The following is a 13173-nucleotide window of genomic DNA, read 5'->3' on the forward strand; positions in this document are numbered from 1 at the left end:
GCACCCCATAGGCAAGGAGGAGGGGAAAAGTATGCAGAGGAAGGAGGGGCAGAGCAGAGCTGTTGTAGACCTTCCTCAATGGGAAGGGGTAGGAATGAAGGAGGCAAGCCTGAGAAAAAGGGGTGGTAAAGAGGAAGGTGGTTTCATTTTTGTTCATGTTTCTCACCTTCAAACTCTATTTTTAATTAGTAATAAATCAATTTTCTGCATGCTGAGTCTCTTTTGCCTGCGACAGTAATCCAAGAATTCCCCTCTTAACATACTGGGAACAACCATATTATACCAAGTTCAAATAAAGTGACAGTTAACATTTTAACAGCGAGTACATTTATTGAAGTGTCTGAAGTTCTGCACTCCACTGGACACAGTTCATAACTTAAAGGCAACAGAGCAAAACATCATGACAGGCTCCAACTGCTCCAACTGGAATATTAAAACACTCACATCATGATGTTACTTAAGTAGTACAGTTAAATTGTTCAGTCATTTTGGTCTTCATCCCAGTCCTTCTTTCCTGATGGAGGTTTAGGGCCACCAGCTGGTTTCGCCATAATGATCTTGAAGATAACAGGGAAGTAGAAAAAGATGAGGTTAGCGCCAGGCTCTTACCCCACTCACTGATAGCCATATGATGCTGACTGTCAACGTTCACTAAATTCATGCAGTTTCCCTACTCTGAACCTAAGCCAGTGAATATTATTATCCATCTAATTGGGATATTCACAACTTTTTTTTTTTTCTTGAAAATGGCAGAAGCTGAGCCCTGATACACAATAAAAGGGCTTTTACAACATTTTTGCATGCAAATTAAGACTCCAGTTAGTCTATAGAAAGTGAGTGCTTAAACAGGCTAACAAGTGACTGGTTTAGAGGATGCACACTACAGAAAGCACAGTTATCACAGCTCTTGTTCTGAATTATTGAGTCTAAACATCACACTTCAAAAGCATAAAGTCCACTAGTCCTACCACATTAAAGGCTCATTTTCTGCACTTGCTCCAGTGACAAGTAAGGTAAAACTAAAACTGCACTTGTCATCCCTTCAATGAAAATTTAGTTTTAGGAGGAAAATTAATTCACAAAGGCACAAATACAAAATATAGCAATCAGCACACATAAGACAGCAGTGTTACATGTCCTAAGGAAAGGTATAATCTGCCATGTGCTTGTCAATATACTCGTGCACGCACTCACGGATACCTCACTGCTAGAGACACAGAGCTCACTGCATACTAGTTTTCAGGCTCATCTTTCCAGTCATCCTTATCCCAATGTCCTTGTTGCTTTGGGGCTTTTGGACCGCCCGCTGTTTTTGCCATAATAATCTACAGAAATTTTACATGCAAATACATTTTTGCTGAAGTTTCACAGAATACATAAAGTTAAGATTTTTGTCATTAAGATTATAACCTCAGTTCTTCCTAAGAGTTGGATTTTCATGTAAAAACAATTGTGTGAGAGAAGGTTTCTTGTGTTAAATCTTGTTCCTACAAAAGTTGGGATAACTTTATGGATACGAGTATCAACTGCCAAATTTTAAAAGAAAAGAAATATTAATAGTGCTGCTATGGAAGCAGCAACATTTCAAGAGTTCATGATTTGGAATGTTGCACAAACTACTTCCTGGATTTCAGAAATAAACAAACCACTTTTCAAGTATCATATTTTTATGCCTTGCATTCACAGAAGATTCACGTATTTTGCATCAGCGTTTTGCACACCGAGTTAAAGGTTTCAGTTCAGCACCCAAATTACTTGTAAGCTTACCTGATCTACCCTTAGGACAGTTACTGCGGCATTTGTCGCTAGCTTGATACCCCAGGATTTTCCAAGGTATGTGTCCAGTACACCAGCTTCCAACATATCCTTCACAGCAGCAGCTTCAGCCTGTCAGACCAGGGCGGGGCAGGGGGGAAACAAAACACAAACCCAAACATTATTCAAAGCTTTCTCAGGCTTCTACCTAGGAAGTTACTGGGTTTTCAAGGTTTTCAAGGTTACAGCGTTAGAACAAATTATCACTTTTCTGATCTTATCTCTTCAGAAAACCTTCATTCACAATGCACTAGCAGGAAAACAAAATAAGTTATTACTAAAGACTTATTCTCCATCACATGAATTCAGTATCTCACTTTACCTCCTACGTAAGGCCACTATACTATACTGAATTTAACTGTTTGCTGATGGAAAAGAAAAACACAAAACCAAAAACCATTTCAGTATTACAATTCTAAGAAGTTCTTCTTCCAGACTGTGCAACACAGAGCTTCAATGATTTAAATTAATCTATAAATACTTCATACTGATAGAAGTACTTTTAAATACAACCATGTACTGCAGAGCACCAAGTAACATGAGCGACTATTTACCTCAATATCAAACCCAACATTTTTGTTCCCTTCTTGATGCACAGCATAAAGTTTGGAGATGACCTCATTAGCCTTTACTCCAGAGTTTTCTGCCAGTGCTCGAGGAATGGCTTCAAATGCCTCAGCAAATTTCTTGATGGCATATTGGTCAAGCCCAGGACAAGTCTAAAGTGAAGTTGAAACCATGTCAGCATTTCAAAAACCATACAATAGGGAGGTATTTTCCCCTCACATTTTTAATTTCTTTATATGCATCAATAAACATTTTTGGATACAAAATAATATGTATATATTTTTATAGGCCACACACATATTTAAGTAGATATATACGTGTGTGTATGTATATATAAAAAAATAAAATGTCAAAAAGCCCATTTGCTGTACCTCTCCATAAGATGTGATCTGCTTGGCTAATTCAATCTCTGTTGCACCACCTCCAGGAACAAGACGTTTATCCTGTGAACAGACCATCCCAAAAATGCAAAAGTTTTGCTTAAAACATCGTATTAATTTTTACTGTTTAGAATTTATATATTCTATCAAGAAGAATGCAATAGAGCTTTATCCCACACAGACTTGTTAAGAATCCATTTCAGAACAAACATGTATTATAAGAGAAATTTACCAGAACTTATTCATTCCACATGTCTCTGAAGAAAAATAGCTTCTTTTGTAAAAAGAAAAATAATGCAGTGGGGTTTGTGTCTGGGGTTTTTGGTGGGTTTTGTTTGTTTTTTAAAGAAAGGTAATTTCAACTCTTAGCTTACTAATAGAATTCCTAGATTGTCTCATCTTTTCTATTAACTTGTTGGGAAATATCATGCAGGAAACCAATCTACTGTACACAAAGTTGAATATGTCAACAGGTATCACAAGGTGCCGGGGGTTTCTTGTGTTGTTTGGGTGGGTTTTTTTTTTGGTTTTTTTTTGGTTTTTTTAATTATTTTGTATATCCTTTGGCAAACCAGCATTCACTTAAGAACTCCCAGTCTTTTAAACAGAACAGTAATCATAAAAAATAAGTTAGGACTACTCCTGGAGACAATCATAAATGTGCAGTCTACGGCTGTTTCTTTAGTCTAAATCTATGTGCGTTGTGTTGGTATGTCCAGGACATTCAATGTCAAACAAAGTGTTAACAATTTTTGCATGCCACCTTCTGAGCAAACACACAAACATTTCCTCTTGCATTAAAAAAAAAAAAAAAAGAATAATATTCAAGTCCACAAAAGATGCTCAGAAAAAACTCTGAAGAACCGAGTTCCTCCATCCATAAAGCGTATCTGTAGTATGATGTGGAGGAAGCGTGTCTTGTCACCAATGAACTAGAAATTTAGTCTGCAACCAGTCAGTTTCTCCCGATCACCAGTGACAAACAGAGCTATCTAGCTTTTCTTCTGTGCCTGGTTTCCAAGGAACCTTACAAAACGTTTAGGGAAACAATCAACAAAGAGCTGACTGCCATTAGAAAGTGGTGAAATTAATCTATCTTCAAGAACTCACCTCATTACTGGAAAATCGAGTGCAGTACATGCTGAGCACCATCTTTTATGTACACTGTATTCACAAGGATGTCAACAGCAATCTACACTACGCAGCCTCCTCCGCGCCTTAACGCGGCTCCTAAGCTAATAATGAATATCTGCTATAGCCTTTGTAGCAAATGAACACAAAGCAAGCACAGGTCTTGCCTCAAACCGATCCATTGTTCAGTTTTGGCAACTGAAGTGTTCTGGATACTTACCCTTGTGAGTACTTTGAAAGTATTTACACCATCATCCACTGCTCGCTCTATGTCATCCATCAGATTGTCTGTAGAGCCACGAATGAGTATAGTAGAAATGGCACCATCCTCCTTCTCTGTTCAGACAGACAAGTGCATTACTAAATCAAGTTTGTTAGATATAAAACCCATATGAACATCACACTTCTAGAACAGTAGCATTAGGAGTTCTACAGAACATACATACCATGCTTAAACACAACCACCTGCGTATCCCCAACCTCCGATAAATATACACTATCGCAGTGACCCATTTCTTCTAGAGTAGGGGGAGTCTGAAAAGAAAAACAGGAATTAAGAGGTGAACCTGCTCATCAGTTCTCTCCCTTCTGCTCATTTGAAAAGTCCATACCAGTCTGGGTAGGGCTGTTGCACCAACAGTTTTGCAGAGTCTTCTCAGATCCCACTTTGAGTTCAACCTTTAAAAACAAAAACAGTCCTTCTCATAACAAGTTTCCAGAACAAATGTTAACACATACCAGTAAGTATTCTCTGAACTTGGCAGCATTTTGTAAACTAATGACAGCTATCAAAATTTACTGTATCAAGTTGTAAAATCCACTCATCTATTTTTTCAAGTTACAATTATCTGTTTTCAGGGATGCTTCACAAAGACTATTTACTAACAATCTAAAAACAACTAAGTAGTTCAAATAGATGGAAGTTATCAAACTTCATCTTCTAATGCGTAAGATTTGAATTGATCTTTACAACACCTCTATAATAATCCTTCTTTATTATGCAAAAGATTACAGCATCATGCTCCATTTCCAGAAATTCAAACTTTTTAGACACACTCAACAAAGCCACAGCTTTCAACAAAGAACCACTTATTTGTGTGAGATATGAGAGCTGCCGATAGTCATTTGACTTTATGGTTTGCAGAGTGTATTTGAAGGTTGTACAAAGATGCTTTATTTATAGATATGAAGATTTAAGGCCCACAAAAATGACAGAAAGGTGTTAAGAATTAGTTCTTCCATCCGTCAATACATTAGTGATGCATGGAGGTATATCTCATCATTGCTAAAGCATCACGAGGACTATGACCAAGGAGGAACCATTACAGTAAAGTCTTATATGCCTTTGAGGCCACAACCCTCTTTACTAGAGCCACAAATTTTTATATTCTTTCAGTTGTGCTATCAAGGCACTTATACAAGTTACTCCCCAGTAACCTGTCATATAGAGGGAAAATACTATCAAGAAACATAAGCTATGAAAAAAACAATTGCAGCTCAGGTTTTGATCCACTAGAAAAAACAAACAGTCTGCAATATTTTGTTTCCAATTCATTTGAGAGGCAAGTAGATTTCATAAGCCTGGTAGATCAAATGGTTTTATGGTCTTCTAGTACTTACCTGACTAACATAAGATTGTATTTGTTGGCATAATGAAGTGCCATGTCAGCCACTTTGCCACCTGTTACTACTACATTTGCACCACTATCAGCAATAGCTTTGACTTGCAAATCCATTAGATTTTCTTCTCCCTTACTGAAATTCATCAGTTCTTCAGCATTCTTTATAAGTACAGTGCCCTAGTAAAACACACACATTGTTATCAATTCAGCATTAACTACGTGCCTAGAAGTTTTTGACAAACCATTTTGTCTCCCAACCTATCCATAAACCTTAAGTCATCCTGTTTTATAATACTGCCACCCTTCCCAGGTAACGGGGTGAAAAGTCAAAAAAGGGCAATTCTAGCATTTCTAGACAACCTTGATGTTCAAACATTCTAGCACAAAACCTGCAACAACTCCCCAACCCCAAAAACCCTGTAGGTTCAGATGTTTCCTATGAACTTTTTTAAATGAATGAACTCAATATTAACAAAAATATCTCAATCACCAAGTGTCAAGAGTATTTATAGTTAAGTTTAAAAATAAGAGCACATGAGCATAAATAGATATCTAACTTATTTTGAGCTTCTACATACCTTAGTTTCAGTTATCATACTATCAAAAGGGCAGGAATACACAGCTATTTTTGCATCTTTGACAGAAGTAACATCTCCTTCAGTTTCTTTTTTAAAAACCATGCCATGCAGTACTGAGGAAGCTGAGATACCAGCACCCTGAATAGAAAGAAATGGCATGGGGGAAAAGGCATATTATTGATCGTTTACTATCAGAAAACCACACTACCCTTTATCAAAAGCAGTGCTTACATTCATTTGAATGTAGCAACCTAAGTTTTCATTACAGCATAAAGAAATAAGACAAGCCGATTTATCAACATCAAACATTGCCTTTCAGGTTCCCATTTTAAGATTAGTTAGTGGTATAGGTTAATACCTGTGACATTCATTTTCTGTGTTCAATTTGTTACATATTTATTAGTGGGTAAAAAAACACAGGGGGAAATTCATAGTAGATATAAACTTGTTCCAATCCTTCACACCATACAGAGGCCTAGCATCCCATCGATAAAAAGAATGAGAGATTAGACAGCTACATTTCCACCACCCTGCACCTTAGCCTAATCTTGTGACTGCTTCTACCACAAAGATGGAATCAACATCCCTGTGTATAATGAAGCTAATGTATTCGATTTAATATTAATGATTTTTGTTTCTGAAAGCTGCTACTGGGCACTAAACAAGGAATGTAAAGACCAATTTCCAAAACTTATTACGCATACTACAACACAACAGAGATTAGAATAGGAAAAATGCTTTCAAAGTTCAAAGATGTAAAAATTAACTTTCATTAAACTATTTACCTTAATAATACAGTAAAGCTAGCTACTTCCAACTTACCACAATTTTGCATACTCTGATATTATCAACATTGAAGTGACCAGAATCAGGAAGTATAGAAACTGTTTGGGGAGGGGGGAGGAAAAAAAAAAAAAAAGAATTAATTTGTGTTGCTTAGTGAATAAAGTAGAACACCACCACCATAAATAATGCTCAGGGTTTTTATGAAGTACTAAAATTCAATGGTTTGAGATGCCTGCCTAAATTTAAGGCACTTATAATCTGCTAATAACCTGCATCAAGAGAAACAGAAATTTTGTTTTTCCAAAGTAGTAATCAGAAAGCAACATCCACTCAGGCTGCTCAGTTAAATTAAGTCCAAATATCCATTTACACATGTACATTCAAGAGCGATGTCTGACCCAGAATATTTTGTGAAAACACTTAAACCAGACATGAAAGTTTTTTCTTGGAAATCTAAAGGGAGACAACAACAACTCAACACAACTACAGTCTTCATTCCATTGTTCTGTGGCTGAGAGTAGCAAGAGCTTATCTGAAGTTTAATACATCTTCTTAACAATAAAAAAGAGGAAGATGGGCTTCTGCTTTAAAAAGACTAGAAAGCTATTTTCATAAACGCTTAACAGAAAACACAGACCTTTTCTGAGTGACAATGCCAGTGAACAGTTCAACATGAGAAAGGTGGTTATACTCATTTCAGAGGCTAAAGCATTCCATCCAATTCAACCTGATAAACTAACCGTACCTTTTATTTTACATGAAGATATTAATAACGATCATAAGCAAACCTACTCAAGTTTTTCAGATGCATGCACACACCTATTCTTGTCCACTTACCACAAGCCTGAGCAATAAGCTTTGCCAAAAACTGTTCACTGCCATACTGTTTGCTCATCACTGAAGTGTGCAACAAAGATGCCACTTCTTCAACATCTCGAAGGTTCTTTGCAGAACAGCACACCAAGTCTGGAAGAATTTCTAGGGCTTTCTTGCAAGCCTTTTCATATCCTTCAATCACCTGTGCAGCAAACAATAAATATTCATTATGCTATTTCACTACACGTTCACACTGCTTACACCTCCTTTTTAAAGGGTCACAAAACATTAACAAATGCAAAAGCTTACAAGAGAAGCAAGCAAATCACAAGCAGCAAAACATATCCTGTTCTTCATACATCTCTACCTAAAAAATTAGTTCAGAAGGAAGCAGACTATCCACAATATTATGACCCAAGAATACTGACCAACAGCAATCTGAATTCAAGCTATGTGAATTGTAATAACAATATAACTTGCCTCTGAGACTGATAACCCCATCCTCAGGAGGTCTTCTGCTAACTCCAGAAGAACTCCAGCAAAAACAAGGACAAAGTTTGTTCCATCTCCAACTTCTTGCTCTTGCATGTGGGAAGCCATTACAAGCATTTTTGCAGCAGGATGCTGGACCTTTAGAAGAAGTTATACAACTTAGTTACTAAATCCCACCTAGACTACAGCTCTGTGTTTTTCTGTGCATCCAGCGTAAGCTCTCTTATTTCAAATTATATCTAAAGATACTAAGAATGCACAAAATAGGAAAAGAAAGCAGCACAGATTGACTAACTTCCCTAAAAGCAAAAGTACAAACATACATAAAAAAAATCCTGAACTAAACAGTACCCCACAACATGAATCAGACATCCTTGACATTGGTTCTCTGCTATTTTACAGGACGCAGTGGCTTCACAATCAAGCACTGCAACAGGAAAGCCACCTGAAGTTTAGATCTTCGTGGTGAATTCATATGTAACACGCAAAGTAGATGACAGTTTAATTCTAGTGGTTCTTCTGCTTAAAGATTGCACTGTTTTCCCTTTCTTTCTAAGAAATGCAATAAATTATGTATTCTTGAATATAATTGAAGCAGCTGCCATTTTATCCCAGAAAGAACATGCAAGACTCATTAGATTAATAACCAGTCTGCAGATTATTTTTTAAAAACAGAACCAAGACTTCCACAGTTATTCTACCTATACCAAACACTAACACAATGTATTAAGTAAGGAAATACTTAATACTTATACTATTCCTATCAGTAAGTATAGAATTCAAAAAAATATTACGTGCTGCCATACAAATATGATTTTGGTAAGAGAAAAAGCTAAGACAGCTCAGTCTTCCCATACTTTTACTGTATTCACAGGAGGATGCATGCTGCCATATCGTCAGTTTCTTCAATCCAGTTAACATACTCGAAGCAGACAGGAGAACATGGCAAACACCAACAATGGGTGATTAACACAATAACTATTTAATTCAGAGTTTTCCAAACACTGTGTTATCTAGACATACTGTCTTCTAAATCTACACTGGTTTGGGGGGGGGGGGGCGGGGGGAAGTAGACCATTATTAAGCATCTCCTGCAACTACTTAATGCTGCTTTATAAAAGTTCTATACCTCACTGTGGATATAGCCCACTGAAAACTTACCTCCAGCTCTCTCAAGATAGTAGCTGCATCATTTGTAACAAAAAGCTTCTCCAGATGATTGATAACCATTTTGTTCATTCCTAACAGGGGAAAAAAAAAATTCTAAAAATCATTCATTAGTCAAACATCATTTTGTACAACAGATAACTGTTTCATAGCTTTCAGCTGTATCTCACACATTAAAACATTATCCCTATTTATAATTTAAGAACCTAAAAAATTTGTGAAATAACACTTGGGTGTGTGTTACATTAAGGAAAAAATCAGTTATTGCTGATTAAGCAGTTTTCTCTTCATAAATATGAGTACATAATTTAATTGATGGATTAATTAAATTTAAAAAGGAACACTTTTTTTTATATGGGACTGGACATGGTATGGCTATATTCATTATGACTATCTACCAAGTTATTATCTTTCCTTAATTTTTGTAGGTCTTCCATACAGCAGTAAGACAGCAAAGAGGACAGAGTAACTGATAATAAAACCTGCAAAGGCAGGTACACTGTGCATAGCTCAGGAGCTAACCACAAAAAGTCTGATCTGTATAGCCACAAACACGGTATTTAGAGTTCTAGAGTAAGTCCAATGTGTCTCCTCAAAAAACAAACAGTTGCCTCTTTGTCAAGGTAGGTTTAGCCTTCAAACATAACATTTTGCTCAAAACCACAATATTTTTAGAATTTATTTACCATTTGGTCCATAAGCTGTACGGGTGGTTTGAGCAAGTTCTTTACATGCCTGGATGTTCCTATAGACGGCTTCTTCTAGTCCTGAATAATGCTAAAAAGAAAAGTTTTATTAGGTTTTCTAACAAAAAAGAAAGGTCATTTCTCATCAGAGCAGCAATAATCTACTGAGTCCATGATTGATTAATTCAGATTTGGTATTTTACTTAAAGTTTAAATGAAAACTAAACCTTACCCAAAGACAGCGAGTAATGAACTACTCTGTGTGCTCCCTCTCACCCAGGCACAATAAGTTTCTGAACAGAAAATTTGAACAGTGACACAATTTTCAATACAGTTTGCACCTCTTAAGTCTTCAAAAAAGCTTAGTGGTGTGCCAAAGGGAAACAGAAAATCATCAATACCAGATTGGAGAGGGGCAAGGGTTTTGTAAGCATGTGTTTTTGTACATGCTTCTTTACTCACAACACTGTATTCCACAAAAATCATTTAACTCAGTTACACATTCAAGCACGTGCTGTTTGAAAATTCAGACGCAGAACGATTCCTAAAATATTTGTGTCTGAGAAGTCGATCAGCCTGGCCTCAGTTTGGAAGCCTTAAGAAAAGGCGGGATCCCCAGAAAGGGCCTTAAGAAAGAACAGGGTGAAATGTACAGTGTGGCCCATGAACAGGAGAAAGGTACTCCCTAATAATATTTACTCTCTAAATACAAAACAAGCATTGCAGAATGCCAGCTGCCACCTTGTTTTGGAAGAGACAGCTCTTGCTATTCTGGCCTTGAATTCTCTATTAGAGAACAAGCACCTAAGCCACTTTGTTTCCCTGCTCTTGACATGCCATTCTTTGTCCCCAAGGAAGATTCCAAAAAGAGGGCTGAGTTGCTAACTTCCCTTGCCCTTCTATTAACTAGCAGCAACCAGAAATTTTCTTTTATTTCCCCCCGCAATAAAAAACCCCCACAACCCTGCTTGCTACCTGTGCACCTTTTCAAAGAGAGCTTCTGCTTTATCAGGCACAGTCCTTGACTACTACCAAAATTTACGTTATGTTAAACACAATGAGAATGGGTTTATGGAAAGGGAATACCTGGAAATATCACAGTACTCTACACCACAGGCAAAGGTACTTTTCTAACGGGCACGGCAACAGGAAAATAATCAAGGAATGTACCTAACAAGCGGGACACTTCAGAACAGCTAAACCTATAGGGCCCGGTATAATTTTGCCGACCGCCACCTCCAGAAGCTCTCCGAACAAAACGCCTTCCCGGCACCCTTCCCACAGCCGAGGCACGAGGCAGGCGCCCAGCTCGGGAGGGAGCATCGGCGCCCGGGACGCCGGCCAGCCGGCCGGCCGCCATCCCCGCCAAGCGGCGGGAGCCCCGGAGAGGCCCGGAGGCGGCGAGCAGCGGGGGCGGCGCCCCGGGCAAGGGGAGAGCGGGATGTTGGCCCCGCCAGAGCTTTCTCGAAGGCCGCGTGCGCCGGGGCGCCGCCGTCCTCCCTCCACCGCCCCGTGCCCGCGCGCAGCGGCGGGCGGGGCCGGGCCAGGCCCCCGCCCTCACCCGCGCGCCGCAACGGCCGCCGAAGGGACGAATGCCAGGGGGCGGGGGCGAGGAGCGCGAGGCCCGCCAGGCCCCAGCCCCGCGTGGCGCCGCCGGGCCTTCCAGAACCTTCCCCGTACCACCACGCTGAGACTTCCCTCCCCGCCATCCTCCTGAGGGAACAGCGCCAGCACCGTTCTCACCTTCGCCCCTTCCTTGAGCATCTGGGCGAAGCCCGGGGCCTTGGGGACATGCAGAGCCATCTCCGCTCCGCTCCTGCCCGACACCGCCGTGCGCCAGGAACGACGGGAGAAGGGGGGGGGGGGGTGGGAGGGACGCGCAGGCGCGATGGGGCAGCCACGCTGCCGGCAGGCAGGAGGAGTTGCTCCCAGGGAAGGTCGATGGCGGGGCGGGGCGTAGGAAGCCGTCAGGCGCTGCGGAGTCTTTTCTGCTGCCTCTCAGAGCTGGCCGTGGGCGGCGCTCGCGCTTCGGTTTGCAGCTCCGGGGCAGGCCTTCCTCCTCAGGCGGAGAGGCTTTCTGAAAGCCGGGTCTCGTAAGGCAGCAACTTTCGCTCCTCGCAGTCCCGTCTGAGCTCGCCAGAAGGCCGCCTAGCCGGCAGCCTGACCGCCGGATGAAGGCCTCCGAGTTTGTAGAAGAGAATGAAGATTGGTAGAACGGGTAGCTTGTAAAGACTGCTAACTCGAGGGATGGCTGGCTTGTCCTGTGGCTATGCGTTTTGCTTTAGGTAGATGAAACCAACCAAAGTCGATGGTTCATCTCACTTTTACGATATTTATGTAACAGTTATGTCCTTTATTTAAAAGGAAAAGAGCCCAGTTTATGTTTTGCTGAAATAGGTAAGTTAGCGTTGCTTGATTTGTTCTACTATGTGCAACTCACTGCCTTTTTTTTTGTCAGGGATGCTGAGTGGTGGTGTTCTTTCCTAGGAAACATCATCCATGCAGTAGAGTGCTGTGCAGTATTGCGGAGGTGGCTGATGTTGGCACCTCCGCAGACTTTCACCATCAAGTTCAGCATACTGGCTCACAGGCATTTCTCTGAGTACGTTTAGTGATACATGTCCCAGAGACAGTTAAGAGCCTTCTTTGCCACCAATGGCAAAAACTGTTCATAAAACTTTGCAGACTCCAGTTGAGTATTTTGCTTAGTAGATAACTGACTTGTTCAAATGGAAACAAAATGTACTGATAGGAACACTTAAGTACAGTCATTATCCAGGGTAATCCCAAGTAATAAGTGTGCTACAGGACACGCTGAAGAGGCTCACCTTGACATCTCTACAAGTAGCTGAGGACCAGCCAGGAGACAGCGGAGCTGCTTGTATATGGAGCTGCTTTAGGTTTGATAAGTTTTATGAAACTTTGCTTCTGAGCCACACAAAATCAAACACACTGTTTCAAGACGGGAACTTCAAGGCCTTAGAAATAATGCTGCTGCATTAAGGCCACCCAGTATCTGAGCCTGTAACCCAACAGAGACTGATTTACTCCATCTCTGCAGCACAGGTAGGCTGTCTGCAAAGTTAATTAAATCACTTTGATATGTGTTGCTTAAGCAACACATATCAGAGGA

At 40.0% G+C, this 13173-nt stretch overlaps 1 protein-coding gene across 1 annotated transcript; it reads right to left on the reverse strand.

The window, feature by feature from the left end:
- Nucleotides 1–369: 369 nt before the first annotated feature.
- On the reverse strand, nt 370–11843 carry CCT8 (chaperonin containing TCP1 subunit 8; the record flags this gene model as incomplete). The annotated part of the gene is made up of 15 exons (XM_082014039.1): nt 370–557; nt 1768–1887; nt 2370–2534; nt 2754–2825; nt 4114–4229; nt 4340–4427; nt 4505–4571; nt 5514–5692; nt 6094–6231; nt 6916–6977; nt 7717–7897; nt 8176–8325; nt 9349–9428; nt 10041–10131; nt 11784–11843. 15 exons carry the CDS (start codon nt 11841–11843, stop codon nt 480–482), a joined length of 1647 nt encoding a protein of 548 aa, XP_081870165.1. The 3' UTR covers nt 370–479.
- Nucleotides 11844–13173: the final 1330 nt, after the last annotated feature.

Source organism: Phaethon aethereus, assembly GCF_964289735.1.
Source record: "Phaethon aethereus genome assembly, chromosome: 1".
Classification (NCBI taxonomy): domain Eukaryota; kingdom Metazoa; phylum Chordata; class Aves; order Phaethontiformes; family Phaethontidae; genus Phaethon; species Phaethon aethereus.